Genomic DNA, 19,617 nt, shown 5'->3' on the forward strand with positions numbered 1-19,617 from the left:
GTCAAGAGACAAACAAACAAGATCTTTAATGATGGCTTTGTTAAGCCCTTTCCAGAACTGGTAGTGTGTGGGAGACACCGTGAATGAGAGACTCTGAACGATCAGAAGCAGGTGAAACACTCCAGATTACCTTAACCTCTTCTCAGAGCAGGCAGGTGTAAAAAAAGCACAGAGCCCATCATTAAGCCAAAGGTTGTGTTGACATAGCCACAATCTGCTTTGTTTACCACCTACCCACAGACCCTAGTTGTTTTGCAGTTTTCATTTTATAGATATTACCTGGAAAGCACAGGCACTTTTTAAACAGACCTAAATAGCTGGCATGGCAGAAAGTCTGAAAGTTTTGACGCACAGAGGCTGGTGAACTATATGGTATTTAAACTCATTGGAACCCCTCTGCTCCTCCTCTGTTGTTGCATATGTTGTTGATAACAAGCAGACAGAATTATTGTTCCCTTGTCCTTTTCTGACTGCTATTTCTAGGGCCAGTTCTGGCCAGACTTCTGAATGAAAGGTCCTCCTGAACAGTAACAGATTTGTAACCTACTCTGGCTTCTCTTGTAGAAAGAGCCTCTGGATGAGTCCGGATGGATGATTAAGAATGTCCTTTCTATGCCAATTGTGAACAAGAAGGAAGAAATTGTTGGGGTGGCCACATTTTACAATCGCAAAGATGGGAAGCCCTTTGATGAGATGGACGAGACCCTCATGGAGGTATGGTTTGGGAGGAGGCCTTTGCCATTGGGTTGCAGCGTTGGCTTGTTGCCAGCATGTGGGGGGCCCTCACTTGGGAAGGGGTGGGAGCTTACCTTTTCGATGCGACTCTGACTCAGCCTAAATGTCTGCTCTCTTTGCTCCCACTTCTGCACTACCATGTGCTGTCAGAGAAATCCACATTCCCTTTGAAACAAATTTTAATTAATAAACTTTACCTCTTAGCATTTTTAGGATCATGGCAAAAATGAGCAGAAAGTACAGAGTTCCCATATGCCTCCTGTTCCCACATGGGTACACATACTTGGGTAAAGTTATTACAGATAAGAATGATGCTTTATGTGTGTTGGAACTTTATTTTAAAGTGCATTCCCATCCATTGTTTGATCTTCATCCTCACACCATCTCTTTGAGGAGGGTAACACCCAGCTGATCAAACCCATCGTACAGCTGAGGAAATGGAATCCTGGAGTCTTGCCTTAAGTTGCAAAGACAGGATCAAGCCTGGGTGTTCTGCCTCTGGATGTTCTTCTTTTCTTTCCTTTCAGTCTTTGGCTCAATTCCTGGGCTGGTCCGTCTTAAACCCTGACACCTATGAGTCAATGAACAGACTTGAAAACAGGAAGGATATTTTCCAGGACATGGTAAAATACCACGTGAAGTGCGACAATGAAGAAATCCAGAAAATCCTGGTGGGTAAAGTTCTTTTATTGTTTCTGCTCTAGCAGAAACACCCTTGGTACGTGGCCAGAGCAATACTCAAGCTCCGTGAAGGCAGAGACGAGTGGGCTGGCCTTGCACAGGGATGTCCCGGGCCCCTCACATTCAACGGATGGATGGATGGCTCCACGAATACCAGCGACTCATACATAATGGCTGATCTGTGTGGCTTGACAACAGCTGTCCTTTGCATGCCACCTCAGTCTTAGGGCCAGATCTTGGCTTAACAGCTCTGGAAACTCCATTTTTCACTGTGCTGAGGGCTGACTTGGTAGTAGAGATGGAGTCACCCAACCACAGCACCTACTCTGAGAGGAAGCTCTCTCTGACAGCCCGATGGACAATGGTCAGTTTCTCAGAGACTCCCTCCATGGGGCCAGCTCACTCAGAAACCCAATCAGATCACAGAGGAGTTTGGTGAGCAAGGAAGTATGACAGAAGGAGTTAGATGTTAGTAGGGAGTCCTCACATAGTTTCATCACTTTACAGTTTATAAGGCAATTTCACACTTAGTGTATTGTTTGATGCTCACAACCGCACACTAAGGTGGGCAGGGTGTTTCTATCCCTGTTGCAGATATGAAGAAACTGAGGTCCAGAAGGGGGAAGTACCTTGTCCCCTAATCACCCAGCTCATTAAATAGTTCTCGTTTAAACTTTATCAGGATAATGAGCAAATTCTCTACTATTCTTATGAACAGGGCCTGCCTCATGGGGTAGTGAGCACCCTGTCAAGAGAGGTATCCAAGTAGAGGCTGGGTGATCATTTATCAGGGATGCTACAGAGGAGAGTCCTACCTGGGGTAGGAAACTGGATGAGGTACTTTGAAAGATATATGGTGATTAGTGACTCATCATTCCTGGAATTTTGTTCTCAAAGAGATCATGATCTTAGAAGTCAATTGAGTTAGCCAAATGGCATTGGATAAGATGTCCAGCTAAGCTCCCAGGACCTTGCTTATAGATCTCACAAGTTGAAACAATACAGGCCAATGTTTTCAGAAGTGATTTCTTAAGCTCGGAAGATATCACAACAAATTTGATCATTTCATCCCAATCACTGATAAATTCAAAGGAGAAATCATCTAGTTTGGATGAACTGACTCATGGTTTGCTTGTCTCAGTCCATGATTTCAGCCAAGTGATGGATATGTGGGCCCTCTGGCAGCATAGCCTCAGGGAACCAGTGAAAAGTGAACAGATTATGCTCTGGGTCAAGAAATCAGAAGCAAGAAACTGGGTCCAGGTCCCCCCTCCTCTGGCACATGCATGGTACAATAGGCCCAGGGAAGGAAGAAACTTGCCCCAAGTCACACAGTAAGTGAGAGGAAGAGCCAGGACCATGAGCAAGACCTTCTGACTCCAGTCAGTAATAGAAACAATAAGAATATCAGCAACATTATTTAATTCTAGTGTTTGCTATGTGCCAAGAACTGCACTGAGGGACTTACGTGCATTATTTCATCTAGCTGTATACATGTTTTTTCAAAATGACTTGGCATAAATCTAATCTTAATTCACCAGTTAAGTACTTTTATTATCCCCATTTTACAGGTGAGAAAATGGAGGATCGAAGGCATTAAGCAGCTCTGCTAGTAAGTGGCAAAGCTGAACTTGCAGGCAGGTCCCCGCAGCCGGAAGCCCAGGACTTTTATTTTGCCCATCAATGAATGGTGAAGGGCAGCCTCTCTGAGTTGGTGGCCCCCGCTGCAAGCACTTTGGAGGAAGGAGGAGAATGGAAATGGAAAAGTGGAGCCATATTCAGACCTCAGATATAGTAACCGATTTTTTTTCTCTCTCTCTGCTATTTTGGGCACTGGCAGAAAACCAGAGAGGTGTACGGGAAGGAGCCTTGGGAATGCGAGGAAGAGGAACTCGCTGAGATCCTGGTGAGCAGGGCAGAACCTCGCAGGCTGTGCCCTGAGCGTGCGCAGGGCAGGGGGCTGCCTCGCAAAGCATGCCCCTTGCCCACCCTGCTCTGATCCTCCAGGCAGACCTGGGATGGGGCCAGGGCTGGGGGCTGCCGGGGGAGGGGCCCACGAACCTTCAGGTGCCCCAACCCCTGGACGCCCCTCCTTACACAGCAAGGAGAGCTGCCAGATGCAGAGAAGTTCGAGATCAATAAGTTCCACTTCAGCGACTTGCCCCTCACGGAACTGGAGCTGGTGAAATGCGGGATACAGATGTACTATGAGCTCAAAGTGGTGGACAAATTTCACATTCCTCAGGAGGTAAGGTCAAAATAAACCTCTTCCGATTCCTTTTTTCTTCTTGCTTTTTTTTTTTTTTTTAAACTCAATCTGTAAACAGTGTACCTTCAGCTTTGAGGCTATAAAGCATTAGTCATGTTGCACAGGTGAGTCATTTATCAGGAAAGAGACACCCAGTTCCTCTGAACTGTAGTGTTCTGGGCGCGCTGGATTCTCAAGGTGGCTTGTGAGGCACTGAGTTCCCAAGGCATGATTGGGAACTAATAGTGAAACAAGGGTGGGAATTGTGGGTCAGTTTAGACAGGCCTTTTCCCCTGCAGGATTCCTTACAGCCTACTGTGAATCTAGGGGCCTGGGGACGGACGACGGGGAAGGGGGGGCTGGGGTGGGGGTGGGGGTTAAGCTCAGAATTTCCCAGACTTGTTTGATTCAAGCAGCGGTTCTCCAAGTGCTGCCCCAAACCACAACAGCACTACCTGAGAATGTATCAGAAGCACAAAGTCTCCGTTGTGCACGCGCGCGCACACACACACACACGCATTCTCCTAGCTCTAATGAATCAGAAAGTGTGTGTTTTAACAAGCCCTCCGGGTGATTCTGATGGGCACTCATGTTGGAGAACCACGGACTTAAAGACCCCTTTGGTTTTCCTCCCCGGTAGCTCTCCGGGACCCAGTTTGGGAAACCCCGATGACGCTCCGTTAGCGGGGTTAGTGGAGGGTCTCACACGCACCTGGTTTCCCAACAACGTCCATTTTGCTCGTATTTAGCCATTTGCAAAGTACTCTGCCAGCGTTCCCGCAGCTGTTGCTCGCCCGCTCGGTCCCGGTCGGGGGTCGGGGGTCGGGGGGCGGGGGGGCAGGGCCTCCCAGGCCTCACTCCCGCGCCCGTGTTCGCAGGCCCTGGTGCGGTTCATGTACTCGCTGAGCAAGGGCTACCGCAGGATCACCTACCACAACTGGCGGCACGGCTTCAACGTGGGACAGACCATGTTCTCCTTGCTGGTGGTACGGCGGGGGACGGCGGCGGACGGCGGCGGACGGCGGCGGGCGCTTCCGGCCCCACCGGATGACCTCCCCCCAGCGCCCGGAAGTAGCCCCTTTGCTCTCGCTTCGGTGCTTTAAAAAAAAAAAAATGGCGCGAGAGGAGCACACGCTTAGCCTACGTGACTTCCGGGCAGAGAGAGTTGTATAAAATAAAAAGTGAAGGAAAGGGCAGGCTGCCCGCAACGCCAGTGCGGTTATTTAGAGATAACCATGGCAGAGCTCCTCACAAATCCTCTTCTAGAAGCATCGAGACCTATTTTTACACACGCAGACACACAGAGTGTCTGTTTGTTTATATCCAACTGAATAGTTATATCCTAGAACATGTTTCTTCATTTGAAAAACTATACCAATCACGTTCTCCATATATTTAATTTTTTATTGTGGTTAAATATACATCACAGAAGACTCCCTGTTTTAACCGTTTTCAGGTGTATGGTTCAGTCAGGGGTATTAAGTACGTTGTTCACCATGTTGTGCCACCATCACGGCTATCCGCCCCTAGAACTTTTTCATCTTCCCCAATAGAAACTCTGTCCCCATCAAACAACAATTCCCCTTTTCCCTCTGTCCAGCCCTGGTGACCACTTTCCCCTTTCTGTCTCTATGAATTTGACTACCCTAAGTACCACATGTACCCTAAGTACCTCGGACAGTATCAGCCCTTCTGCGTCTGACTTCTTTCACTCAGCATGATGCTTTCGAGGCTTATCCATGATACCATGTTATGGCCGCATAGTATTCTGCATTGTTCAAATACACCAGGATATCTTTGCCAAGCCCCCTACTGTTAGACACAGGGCTCGTTGTCGACCTTTCGCTGTTACAAACACTGCCACGGTGTCCTTGGATGGATATACCTATGTGTATTTGTGTCAGTCTTTTCGGTTCAGAGAGTTCAGAGATTCATATTTCATGTAAAATGTTTCCCATCCAGATTATGATGCAAGTCTCTGGCCTTGTCCAGCCCCCCTCCTCCTCAGGTCTTCCCTCATGGCTGGAATGGTGGGGCCGGATAGGCACTAGGGCCTCAAGGCAGGAATTCTGGCCAGGCCACCACAGAAGATGACAGTGACACCGCTGAGACTTGATTTATTTCTTAGAGTCACAGAGTCAGCATCACCTCTCCAGAGCTCTTCCCCAACCCGTTCTCCAACGCCCAGCATAAACTAGAAGTATTTGAAGGAGGCTCAGGGAAAGATTCTTCTGGGCTGTGCTTAAACCAGTGGAGGGTCTGTTTTGCCAGTCTGGGCATGTTCAAAAGCCCTCCAGATCCTAAAACCTGACAGCTGCAATTTCTCAACCATCTGTCTAGTCCAGTGCACCCTACCTCCAGTAGGCAGATTGGGATACTGGGGCCCGGAGGGAGACTGGACCAGTTAAGATCGCTCAGAACTAGGGTGACCAACCATCCCCGTTTGCCTGGGACTGTTCCACTTCTAGTATGGCAAGTCCCATATCCTTGAAAAAACCCCCAGTCCCAGACAAACATCTGGTCAAACTATTGTGCCAGGGACAGAGCCAAGGTCAGCCCTGTGTTCCCAAGCCCCAGGCCTCCCCCTCACATCTGCTCTGCTTCCAACCCCTGTAAGGAAGGAATGAGTGGCACCTCTGATTGCTCTTCCAGACTGGAAAGCTGAAGCGATACTTCACGGACCTGGAGGCCTTGGCCATGGTCACCGCTGCCTTTTGCCATGACATTGACCACAGAGGCACCAACAACCTCTACCAGATGAAGTGAGTCGGCCCTCACTGTCCCCCTTCTCTGCCTCCCGTTCCCAGGATTCATTACCCAGATCTGAAAGGCTCTCAGGCAGATTCACTGGCCAAGGGAAAGTCCCACGGTCCACAGCTTCTTACTTCCTCCTGCCCTGTGGGTCTGGGTAAACTCCAGTGACAGACAGAATAATGACCCCCAAATATGTCCATGGCACCATGCCTGGAACCTGGGAATATGTTGCCTTATATTCAAAAGGGACTTCAAAGATGTGATTAAAGATCTTGAAATATAGGGATTATCCTGGGTTATCCAAGTGGGCCCCATGTAGTTAGAAGTGTCCTTCTAAGAGGGAGGCAAGAGGTTAGAGAGGAGAGAGGATACCGCACTATTGGCTCTGAAGATGAAGGATGGGCTACAAGCCAAGGAAGATAGGTGGCCTCTAGAAGCTAGGAGGCAAGGGAACAGATTGTCCCCTAGAGCCTCCAGAAGGAAAGCAGCTCTGTGGACCCATTTTAGACTCTGAACTCCAGAGCTATAAGATAATAAATCTTTACTGTTTTAAGCTATTAAGTTCGTGGTAATTTGCTATCACAGCAATATATGAAACTCCCTCCCTCTCTGCCTTCCTACCTGCTGAATGAATTTAAGCCAAATGTTAGTAACTGACACTGGCTCACTCATTCACCTTGTATTTGTAATGCTCCTAATATAAGTGTGGTAGGCCCTGTGCTAGACAAAGGAGGTACCATGGTAGCAGACACAGTCCCTGTCCTCACACAGCTTACATTCCAGACAGCCTCTGAAACATGGTCCTTGCACCATGGTCTTGGCGGACCTTCATAACCACCTTGTAGGCTGGGTAGATCAGGGACTAGTGTTATACTCATATTATGGAGGAGGAAACTGAGGCTCTGCCCAGGGCCCACAGCCTGTAAGTCATAAACAAGCCCTAGAACATGCTGCTCTGAGGCTAGAGGTCGTGTTTACACTTTATCTTATGGGAAGCTGAATACTGAGCTCAGTGCTTGGCACACAGTAAGTGCTCAACAAATATATATTGAATAAAGACATGAATAAACACACCACTTGTGGGAATTCCTAGCTTCTCCTGAGACTCAAGTATTTCATCAAGGCCTTGTGATCCTTAAAGTATGGCCCAGGGCCAATGTCCATGAATGAGTACAGAGAACCCAGAAATCTCTAAAATTGCCTGTGGCGTTGTATGTGTGTGTGCCTTTGGGGCACACGCTATTCAACGGCCTCTCTAAGGAGTCCATGAGCCCAGAGAGGCTCGGAATCAGCTGTGGAGAAAGCTAAAGCCTGAGATTCAGGAGACCTGATGTCTAGTCTTCTTTCCCACTATCTCACCGTGTGACAAGCTCCTTCTCAGTGCTGGCCGTCAGCCTCTCTGCCTGCAGAATTAGGAGGGGGCAGGACTGGATGACGTCTTTAACCTTCCTCTTGGCCATTCCATACTGATTGTGTGTGTGTGTCTCCCATTCAGATCCCAGAACCCACTGGCCAAGCTCCATGGGTCCTCCATCTTGGAAAGACACCACTTGGAGTTCGGCAAAACATTGCTGAGAGATGAGGTAGGATGGGTGGAGGGCCCTCTGCATTGCCTGCCGGGAGCCCCCATCTCACAAGAAGCCTGAGTGTGGCCGGGCAGCACTCTTCCCATCGGCCTGGGCTGCCTCTCCCACCATAGGGGGTCACCATCGGTAGCTGACTATCCTGCCAGCATCACTTCTCACATCTCTTCTACGGTTTTCTCTTCAGAGCCTGAATATCTTCCAAAATCTCAATCGCAGACAGCATGAGCATGCAATCCACATGATGGATATAGCAATCATTGCCACAGACCTCGCCCTGTATTTCAAGTTGGTATTTCTTTTCATTTTAAGAACAAGAATAACCATAACAATGACTATAATAATAAACACCATAGATCCAATCGATTTAATATGTTCTGTGTGCCAGGCACAGCTCTTGTGCTATGAAACAGTAACTCTCACTGCAATCCTGGGAGTTAGATATTCTCACTCCCATTGTATCCATGAGACGCTGAAATCCAGGGGGAAAATTGGCTAAGTAAGATCCAGGTAATACATTGGTGACAGAGTCTAGGTGAGAACCTAGGTCTTCACTCCTGGGCCTGGGTTCTTTCCACCTTGTTTTGTTAATTATGTTGTTTTCAGAAACCTCTGTCTGAAACAGCCAATGTTAGAAGCCCCGGGGTTTGCCTTATTCTAAGACGAGCTCCTTTAACGAACTGGTGTGTTTTGCAGGAAGAGGACGATGTTCCAAAAGATCGTGGATCAGTCTAAGACCTATGAAACCCAACAGGAGTGGACGCAGTACATGATGCTGGAGCAGACACGAAAGGAAATCGTTATGTGAGTAAGACAGGGCTTAACCCCTGATTTCCCTAAGCCGGGGGTCCCTGAGGTGAGATGCTGCGCTGACAGGCCTTGCCGTCCTCAAGGGAGCCCTGGGACACTTGCCATTTTAGAGGCTGCCAACATCTGAAAACAATGAAGTTATGCCCAAACGGAATTGCAGAAACTATGGTATATGTTTAATTTTTATTTTAACACTAAAACGTAAGATAATATTGTTTTATTTCTCTGGATACAAAAAGCACTGTACTTGAAGTATTTCTATCATAAGATTCAGAATTCGGGTGGTAACGTGATATGACTTTAAAGGTTTTGATAAAACACAAAGCATTACACCAGTTATGATTTGAGTGATACCTATGTGTTACTCAAAATATGTAGGCTTAATTTTTTTTAGCATTCCTTTATATGTGGCAATGTCCTACAATATAGCTCTGCTATTCACAAATCAGGTACATGATTTATATTAAATTTCTAGTGCCTTGCCGGCATGAGGTCTGGTAATGGGACTCACATTTGAGGTTTTTTGTTTTTTTTTTTTAAAGATTTTATTTATTTATTCATGAGAGAGAGAGAGAGAGGCAGAGGCAGAGGGAGAAGCAGGCTCCCCGCGGAACAAGGAGCCCGATGCGGGACTCGATCCCAGGACCCTGGGATCATGACCTGAGCTGAAGGCAGACGCTTAACCGACTGAGCCACCCAGGCGTCCCTCACACTTGAGTTTTTAATGAATATGTTCTTCCAGTTGCCTCCGTGTGATTCACCTCAAATGATGATGGGGTGAGAAGTGTAAATTTGAGGCCTTTTGTGACTGGGTGGCCCAAGCCAAATGGTCTCCTGGCTCCCCTGCGATGAGTCCTAGGTATCGACGGTCAGGGAAGAGAAGGCTTGACCCCATTCCCAAGGAAGTTATCAGGTTTTATCTCCAGATGCTTCTGTGGAGATGAGGTGTGATTAAACCACAAATGTTGCAAGTCTCTGCAACAGAGAAGAGGTGGCTGCCGGGACAGGCTCCAGGAAGAGGGGCAAATGGCAAGCTGCCCTTCCCTCAGCCTTGCGGTTGTCCAACCAAGCAGACCCCCTGATCTTGAGGAGCTGTGCGACCTGCCCCCACTGAGCAAGGGGGCGCACTCAGGCTATGGCTGTTCCCAAGAGCACCAGGCGCTGCTTGACTGGACATTTCAAAATGGAGCAGCGGAAAAATCGAACAAGTGAGAAGCACACCCTGTTCTTGGATAAGGGCACTCAGTATTAAATGTTGTCTATTCTCCCTAATTAATGATTCATTTAAGGTGAGTCCAAGGAAAACATCAACTTTATTTCGGGGATCATTAGGAAGCAATGCCAAAATTCTTATGAGGAATACGTAAGCAAGAATAGCCGAAAATTCTGAAATACAAGAGTAATGGTAGGAAGAGCAGAACTAAAGGCAGTTTAGTCCTAGACATGAGTAGGACAGGTCAATGGGGGCAGCTCGAAAGACTATGCCTGTGTTAAAAGTGGATTTTGTAGGCACCTGGCTAGCTCAGTCGGAAGAGCATGCAACTTTTGATCTCGGGGCTGTGTGTTTGGCCCCCGTGGGGTGTAGAGATATAAATAAAACTTTTTTTAAAAAGTGCATTTTATACCAGTGAAGAAAGGGATAAGTGCATAAATGATGTTGGGACCGTGAGGTAGTCTGATGGGTTTTTTTTCCTCCATTTCTTGGTGGACCCAGACTGGGTGTCCTACAAATTTAACCCCATTCTGACACTGTCTATATGGAGATAGCATTAGAACGCACAGGTTAAGGGCTAGTCCCACAAGACTGCCACACTGCAGACACCAAATGCAAGTCAAGGTTGCTACTTCTGCTTCTGACCACCTGGCTATAAATTGGAGGTTTCCACAACCCCATCCTTGGGTTCTATTAATTTGCTAGAGCGGCTCACAGAACTCAGAGAAACAGTCCCTAGTATCTACCAGTTTATTATAAAGGATGCAGAAGAACAGCCCAATAAAGAGATACGTAGAGCGAGGTTCAGAAGGGTCACTAGCATGGGAGCATCTGTCCCTGTGGAACTGGGGTGCTCCACCTTCCCTGCAAGTGGGTGCTCCACTAACCTGGAAGCTCATCAAATCGCCATTGTTTGAGCATTACAGAGCTTAATCTACAGTTTCCCCCACCCACACCCTTTCACAGAGGTTGATGGGTGGGGCTGAAAGTTCCAGCCCTCAATTTCCTTGGATTTTCTGGTGTCCAGTCCCACCCTGAGCCTTTCTAGGGACCCCACACTAAATCATGGTCATTAGCCTAAACCCATAGTGGGCTTTCTAGGAAGGATACTGCTGTCACTCAGGAAATTCCAAGGGTTTGAGAAGCTTTGTTCCAGGAACCAGAAACAAAGACCAATGATATTTTGTATGATACCATAGGTGATCACAAAGCCAGGTCGCTATCTTACTCCTATAGCAAAATAAGTTCCAGATGAATCAAGGATCTTAAAATAATGAGAAAACAAACCAAAAAAAAGGAAGAGAGGGAAAAAGGCATAGTAGAATTAAAAAGAATAAATTCAGAGGGAGCTTTTCTAAGTGTGACATAAAATTCAAAAGTCATAAATAGATTGATAAATTTAACTGCATAAAAATTAGGGATTTCTGCACAACACATGTAAGAATGCATAGCTAAAGTCAGAAAGCAGGTGATAAGCTGGGAAATGTATCCAACAGAACTTTTGACAGAAAAAGAGCCCATTTCTTTAGTAAATAAAGTGTTAATACAATTCAAGAAAAAGACTAATCCAATAGAAAAATGGGCAAAAGGCTCATTTCCCAGACATTTCCCAGAAGAGGAATTACAGAGGGAAGCAAACATATGAAAAGACGATGACCTGACTCACAATCAGAGAAATGCAAAATAAAACCACAGCGAGATAGAATTTTTTCACCCCTCCAATCAGCCAAGATGAAAACGTTTGCAAGCACACGGTGCTGGGCAGAGTGAGGGGCAGCGGTAATCTAATCGCGTCCACTGCAGCAGGAGGGTCAATAGACACAGCCTCTGTGGGCAGTGGTTCGGGTCCAACTGTAAATGCCCATCCTCTGACCCAGCAATCCCACGGGCAGGATTCGCCCTCCAGCTACTGTCCCCAACGTGTGCCAACCAGGTACAACTGTATCCACCACTAGTTGACGCAGCCTTATTTGTAATCGCCAAACAGACTGAAAACCAGTATCCACTGATTGGGGAACGGGTCAGCTACGTCACAGGACGTTCATACAGCAGGATGTGAGGCAGGCTTTCCAGAGAATGATAGGGAGGATTTCCCAGATACGATGTATAATTTAAAAAAAAAGAAAGAAAGAAAGAAAAAAGGGCAGAGGCAGGACTTCAATCCCTGCAAAAGCCAAGGGAGTTTTAACTGGAAGTCTTCAAACTGAGGTACACATACCCCTCGCACCCCCACTCCCAGCCCAGGAGGTGAAGCATCGTCAGTCTCCTTACTCTTCTCCCTCCTTACAAAATAAAGTCTTACTCAGGCCTTCCCTCTGTCTCTCTTTCTCTCCCTCTCTCTCTCTCTCTCTCTCTATATATATATATATATATAAAAGGCATAACAAAGCATTAGAGAAAGAGAATTCTGTCCTGGATTGTACAGTGGGGCAACAGGAGCTAAGGCATTTTTTATTTAACAATCTTATTTCCTTCAGAGAATGTACCATTGTCCAGGGATGCCCACCTGATATCAGGGCAAAGGGGCATCAAAGTAAGTACTGAGAGTAGCAACACACATTTAATCTGTGCCATTTTCTATCATCTATCTATCTATCTATCTATCTATCTATCTATCTATCTATCTATCTATCTGGCTACCATGTATCTGTTCTACCTACATACCAATCTATCTACCCGCGTCTACCTTTCTTAGAACTGAGAATAAAAAAATAAGATGGATGACACTGGAATATATTCTAACATGCTTATTTGAATTGGAAAATAAAATTGGATTCTTTCTGACAAAAACATGTCTGATCTGCTTGCTTTACTGGACAGTAACAGACAGGCATTTCCAATTATGTTACATGGCAAACATTTCCATAAATTAAACAAGTCAAATCTGCAGCTGCAGAGTTTTGATGAAAAGTTAAAACTTGTTAGAGGATGAAAGCACTTTATAAAAAATATAACACTGGAAGATATGTTTAAATTAGTAATGTCTTAACTGACCTCACCCATTCTGAGGATCTTGGCTTAAACCAGAATGCCACAGAGAAAGTGTCCAGGGTGTAATTAATAGTCATATTAGAAGCCTTGGTGAAATCTTTATGGTATGCTTCCAGAAAATTGAGGAAGTGAGTGATTCAAAGGTTTGCTTAAACAAAATTGAAGGAGAACCTAATGGAATTGTCAGCTGATAAATCATTCAGAAGAATGATCGCAGTATACTTTTTAACAGTTAATTTGGAAGAATTGAGTGACATTGCTGTAACAAAACTTCCATTCCCAAGGCTTCTAATTACTTGCATCTATAAAAAGAAAAAACTGGCATAAAACACATGCTAAACCTGTAAATCAGGTTTCTCAACCTTAAGGTTAGTGTTCATACTGCTGAAACCTGGGGACAGCTCTGCTGTGGAGAGCTGTCCTGTGCATTGTAGGATGTTTAATAGCATCCCTGGTCTCTCCCAAAAGACGCCAATAGCAGCCTCCTCTTTAGTTGTGACAATCAAAAATATCTCCAGACATTGCCAAATATCCCCTAGGGGCAAAATATAGTCCCTGACTGAAAACCACTGCTGTAAAGCAGTCTTGGGGTCCATCAATGACATATAATTAGACCTTCCCACGTGGGTAGAGTGTGGCTATTACACAGTGAAGGGCTTTGGCACCCACAGCCTGGGTTCAAGTCCCTGCTCTCTCACTTACTGCTTCGTGTGACCTTGAGCAGGTTAATTCACCTCTCCGTGCCTCAGTTTCCTCATCTGCTCAAAGAGCATGAAAGATCCTACCTCCTAATTCTACCTGATGGATTATCATGGGATTTGAGCTGGGGCATGGAGTGCTGTGTAGTATTGCTCACAGCACATAGTGGTGTTGGGAGCTTACTGGGCTTTAATAAGATGTGTTTGGTTTTGTGCCCAGTTCCCAGACACAGAGCTCCAAAACCCTTGGAATGTTCTGAGCGGTAGGAGTGATAGGAGTGTCTTTTGTTCTAATGAGGTGACTCTGGGTGGGTTCCTGGAAGGCTTCAGGATGGGGGCTGATCACCAGGAAGACCAAGCCATGATTGGAAGCTTGGAACTTTCAGCCCCACCCTCAATCTCTGTGCAGAACAGAGGGGCTGGAAACTGAGTTAGTCACCAATGGCCAGTGATTTAATCAGTCATGCTTACATAATCGAAATCTCTAAACAACAGAGTGCGAAGAGCTACTGGGCTCGTGAACACATCGAGGTGCTGGGAATGTGACACGTCTGAAGAGGGCGTGGAAACTCTGCATATGCCCCACTCCCACCCCATCCCTTCTCCTGTGCCTCTTGTCCATTAGCTATTCCTGAAGTGTATCCTGTAAGTAAAGCGTTTCCCTGAGTGTTGTGAGCTGTCCTAGCAAATTTTTGAATCCGAAGGCAATGTTTGTGGGAACCCCCGATTTTGTAGCCAAGTTGGACAAGAGTGTGGGTAACCGGAGGACCTGGTATTTGTGACTAATGTCTGAAGTGAGGGCAGTCTTGTGGGGACTGAGCCCTTAAGCCTGTGGAGTCTGACAGTTGGTGTCAGAATTGAATCGTAGGACACGAAGTTGGTGTCAGAATTGGTTGCTGTTAGGAAAACACGCAACACTCCCCTCCCCCGCCCCGTGCTTCGATGACCTTGGAGGGCTCCTGTCAGTGAGCCTCATCCAGTCTGAGGTCCACACCTAACCCCTTGACACAACCTAAACCAACCGGCCTTTTCTAGCTGCATAGCTAGTTCTTAGGTGACCCTACTTCAGGATGGTGACTTCAGGCTGAGGTGTGAAAGTAACTCTCGAAGGAGGGTGTGACTGCCCCTTCTTCACGAAAGCCCTCACGTCTCCACTTAATTTCCAGTTTCGCTCCTCACAGTCTGACCAGACCATGAGTTGGAGGGGCTTCGGGATCCTCCAGCGCTGGGGTGTGAGGCCTGCCACCTGCGTTTTACCACCCATGAGTGAAAATGCCTGTTCCATTTTTAAATGATTGGGTGGGAAATAATCAAAAAAAGATTTCCTGGGGCGCCTGGGTGGCTCAGTCGTTAGGCATCTGCCTTCGGCTCAGGTCATGATCCCAGGGTCCTGGGATCGAGCCCCCGCATCGGGCTCCCTGCTTGGTGGGCAGCCTGCTTCTCCCTCTCCCACTCCCCCTGCTTGTGTTCCCTCTCTCGCTGTGTCTCTCTCTGTCAAATAAATAAATAAGCTCTTAAAAAAAAAAAAAGATTTCCTGACAAAAAGTATAAGAAGTTCACATTTCAATACCCATAAGTAACATTTTACTTTTCTACAGATGGTCACATTATGATTTTGGTGGGTCCTAGACACTTTTGCGTCTGTGGCTTCTTCCTCCATTAAAATAAATAAATAAATAAAATGGTATTTTATGATTGTGCTGGTATAAAGACAAATATAATGTGGGCTGAATTCACTCTTACATCTCCATCATTATTATATTATTTTTTTCTTCTGACTTGAAAATAAATTAAAATTCAAATATTGTCACAGGCCCCTAAAAGTATCCTGTGCCCTGGGCCCTCTGCCTTTACTTACCTCCGGCTGCTTTCACGTCACGATGCCAGAGTCGAGTAGTTGAAACAGAACCCACATGGTCCGCAAAACTGAAATTATTTACAGTCTGTGCCTTTATAGATTAAGTTTGCCAGCCCTGGCCTAGTGTTTTGCAAATGAGAGAGTGAGGACTTACCTAGTGTCACATGCGCATAACTGGAGCATCAGGAACCGGAAACCTTCACCCTCTCCCTCTCCTGCACACCCACAGCTTTCTCAGGCTTCCCTAGGCCCTCCCTGGCAGGCCACACCCTCCAGGCCCGGTGCAATTCCAGGAGTGTCTAAATGCCCTGCTGGGTGGGCTGGGATGCTTTCAGAGGCCAGCCAGGGGTCGGGGAGAAGCGCCACTGAGCCGAACAGCCTTGCAGAAGAGAGATCTGCCTTGACGATTGGCCAGGTGAGCAGGAGCTCAGCTTGCTTCCATCAGCAAGCCCTGCGCACCTGGGCGACCGTGGTTAACGTGATGAAGGTGATGATAAAGAAAATGAAGACAATGTGCGCACTCACAGGATCATCTTATGAGATGGTCACAGTAGCCCGTAGGACACATGTATTACATCGAACCATATGAAATTGTTGACTTTTGATTGTTTTTGACCCACAAAGTCAGAATTTCATGATGCAATCTAATATGATTATCTCCTTTTACAAAGCAACAGACAGAGGCTCAAAGACATGAAGTCACTTGCCCTGACACAGCAAGTAAGGAGAAGAGCAGAGATCTAGTTGCTCTGATTCCAAAGCCCTGCCTGGAACTTTTTTTTTTAAGATTTTATGTATGTATTGGAGAGAGAGAGAGACAGAGATAGCGAGGGAGAGCAGAAGCAGGAAGGAGAGGGAGAAGCAGGCAGAGGGAGAAGCTGAGTGCAGAGCCTTGGGATCATGACCTGAGCCGAAGGCAGATGCTTAACCAATTGAGCCACCCAGGTGCCCCCCTGCATGGCATTTTATAGACTGTTCTCCATTCATTCCATGCCCTCCTCCTCTTGATGTCTCTTGCTTACCCAGAGGCTAAGGTTCACATGTCTCCACATACAAAGTCTTTGTGACTTTTGCTCTCTTCTGCCTGGTAAGCCCGTTGTCTTTTGCCCTCCCCCATGCCACCACCTCCCTCTTCCTGACTATGCACGTCTCATCTATCCCCACGCCCTGTTGAGTTTACTTCTTAAACGCCTTGCTTATCCGGACACTTATCCCGGTCCTGCAATGGCTTCCTGGCTGGGCTCACTGCTGGTGTTCCTGTTCCCTCCACACTAAAGCCACGGTGACCCCGTAAAATGCAAATCTGATTGCTTCAGGCTTCTGTTCAAACTCTCCTTTGGAGGCTTTTCCTGTTGTTCTTGGCATGAAGATGGTCCCCCGGCACCGCCCCGGCTCTGCGGGCCTGCCCTGGCTGTCCCCTGGGCCTCGTCTTCCCCCCATTTCCTGCTGCTTCCTGAGCTCCTCCAACCTTCTAGCTCTTTGAATGTGCCAGGCTTCCTTCCACCAGGGCCTTTGCACTGGATGTTCTCTCTGCTGGGAATGTGTTTGCCCACCCACTCCTTTACCAAATGGACAGCTACACTGTCTCCAGACCTCAGGTCCCGGTCACTTCGGTGAGGGAGTCCTCCCTGACGGTTCAGACCTGTTCTCCGAGTTCAGACCTGTTTTCCAAGAATCGAATTCCTTTCCCCCAGAGAATGTTTACACATTCACATCCATTAGTGTGGTAAATGCGTGACTCCCCAGTGCGTGGGTAAGCTCTCTGACAGCAGGGAGCCTGTGAACCAGCTCTTGCCTGTCGTCTGCATATGGGTACAGGGTGGATAGATGGAGGCTCCCTACAGTCCCTTCCTGGACAACCCTCTGCCCTGGGCCATCCTGCGTACTCTCCACTGCATCTCTGCTTACTGTACCCTTTCTTGGAGAACTCCTATGCACCCCTCAGGACCCCGCTCCACTGTCATCTCTTGCATGCCCCCTGACCTGAGCTAGTTGCTCTCACCTTCGGATTTTTTTTTTTCCCTCTTAAAACTTGTACTTCTTTCTGCCATCTCCCTTAGCATATTGTGATGACAACCTTTTGCTGTCTATTCTCTGAGTGCCTGTGAGCTCTCTGCCAGACTCTCTGGATGCCCAAGACCTAGCGTAGCACCTTGGCCCCACGGCACCTAAGGAGATGGTGCTGAAGTGAATGCAGTGCCTTGTCTTTAGGGCACGAGGCTTTGGATTTGCTTTTCTGGGGCGCAGAAGTCCTCACTCTCCTGCTCCCCCATTCCCAGGCCCACAGACTCTGTCTGTAAAACACCGGGTGTGTTTCCCCAGCTGTGGGAGTCATTTTCACACCAACTCTCCCGCCAAGGAAAGTAAACATCCAGTGTTCTCCTGAAGCCACACCTATCCGTGGACTGAAAGTGTGGACACTGCCGGGTGACAGGAAGCCGGGGACTCCGGTGTGCACGGCCAGACATTCATTTGCTTAGTTTATTTGAGGGTAGCAGGTCTGCGACACTTGAGAGGAAGCAGAGGCACATATTTTGAAGCTATTACAAAGCATGAAGGTGTTTCAAAAGAAATGTATGCAGTTCTGAAAGCTTATTTACTTAATCCTACGAATTTTCGAGGGCTAACTTGATAAGAGATAACTAAACCTGTTAGTGTTTCCTGAATAACTCTTTACTGAAGTGCAGTCGACACACAATGTTACATTGGTTTCAGGTGTCCACCATAGTGATTGGACCATTCTGTAGGTCATGCTGTGCTCCCCACAAGCGTAGCTCCCGTCTGTCACCATCCGACACTGTGACAATACTTCCCTATGCTGTGCCTTTCGTCCTCCTGACGTATTCATCCCTCACTAGAAGCCTGGCTCCCCATTCGCCTTCCCCCCTTTTGCACATTCCCTCAGCCCCCTCTCCTCTGGCGACCACCAGTTTGTTCCATGAGTAATTCTGAAGGCTTCCCAGACCAGCTTATATAAATTATGCCAGATACAGCTGGTTAACTGTAAAATCATCCAAATAGCAAGACCCCCAGCCTTCTCCAACTAGCCCCTCTCCCCAGCCCCTGCCCACTTGCCTCACCAAGTCTCACCAAATCAGGTGGAGCCCACCAAGGCGGCTTGACAAGCAGACACAGCGGCAGGTCAGGCCCTGCTGCCCTCCCCGGAATCACCGCAGCAAATCCTCTCCTTCCTCCCCACGCCCTCCATTCTGCACCATCCTCCAGGTGCTGCCAGCCTGCTTTCCTGCAGCACAGCTTGAAATAGGTCATGACCACGTCCTTGACCTTCAATAGCTCTCCACTGCTTCTCGGATACAGTTTCCATTTCCCAGCAATGTCCACACCACACGAGCCTGGATCCCCACCCCGTATGTGCATGCTGCTGTGCCCCCAGCTCTGAAACACCCTCTCCAAATCCCCCCTTCCTCCAGTTCTTTGTCTCTGTCCCCTCCTTCTCTGTCTTCTACTCTACCTACCTAGGTAATAATACCTGTCTTACCTTCTTCCTATTATTGTGAAACTGCTTTAAGAGTTTATCTTTCCATTCTTTCTCTCCCCAATCCCTCCCTCTACTTCTTCATGCAAGGCTTCCTGAAATGACTGACGTGGTACTTCTTATACCATGCATTTTTAATGGGGGTGCTATCACTGCCCACCCCGGGCAAAAAGCAGTTCCTGGAGGTGAAGCAAAAAGCCTTAGGTAGGGGCGCCTCGGTGGCTCAGTCGTTAAGCATCTGCCTTCAGCTCAGGTCATGGTCCCAGGGTCCTGGGACGAGCCCCGCATCGGGCTGCCTGCTCAGCGGGAAGCCTGCTTCTCCCTCTCCCACTCCCCCTGCTGTGTTCCCTCTCTCACTGTGTCTCTCTCTGTCAAATAAATAAATAAAATCTTTAAAAAATAAAAAAAAGCCTTCGGTGTTAAGGTGACCTGTGGCCCTCCAAACAGATGCACAGTGTGTCTATGGTATTAAGATTTCATGGTGGAGTGATTACAGAAAAAATGTGTATAGAGGCTGTTTGATGTGGAAGGTGGAGGATGATGAGATAAA

The 19,617-nt window shown here is 47.4% G+C and overlaps 1 protein-coding gene across 1 annotated transcript in view; it reads left to right on the forward strand.

Annotated features, from left to right (window-relative positions):
* The window catches only part of PDE6A (phosphodiesterase 6A), a 57,207-nt gene that overhangs the window by 30,835 nt on the left and 6,755 nt on the right, over positions 1 to 19,617 (forward strand). Inside the window, exons 9-17 of the mRNA XM_045887797.2 lie at positions 565 to 714; positions 1,263 to 1,406; positions 3,257 to 3,322; positions 3,518 to 3,664; positions 4,543 to 4,650; positions 6,317 to 6,426; positions 7,914 to 8,001; positions 8,189 to 8,289; positions 8,698 to 8,805. Of these exons, the coding sequence (XP_045743753.1) occupies positions 565 to 714; positions 1,263 to 1,406; positions 3,257 to 3,322; positions 3,518 to 3,664; positions 4,543 to 4,650; positions 6,317 to 6,426; positions 7,914 to 8,001; positions 8,189 to 8,289; positions 8,698 to 8,805 (1,022 nt within the window). The remainder of the gene's footprint in view (positions 1 to 564; positions 715 to 1,262; positions 1,407 to 3,256; positions 3,323 to 3,517; positions 3,665 to 4,542; positions 4,651 to 6,316; positions 6,427 to 7,913; positions 8,002 to 8,188; positions 8,290 to 8,697; positions 8,806 to 19,617) is intronic.

Source organism: Mirounga angustirostris, unplaced genomic scaffold (assembly GCF_029215605.1).
Source record: "Mirounga angustirostris isolate CCGP_5_RB_7025 unplaced genomic scaffold, mMirAng1.0.hap1 SCAF_7, whole genome shotgun sequence".
Taxonomy (NCBI): domain Eukaryota; kingdom Metazoa; phylum Chordata; class Mammalia; order Carnivora; family Phocidae; genus Mirounga; species Mirounga angustirostris.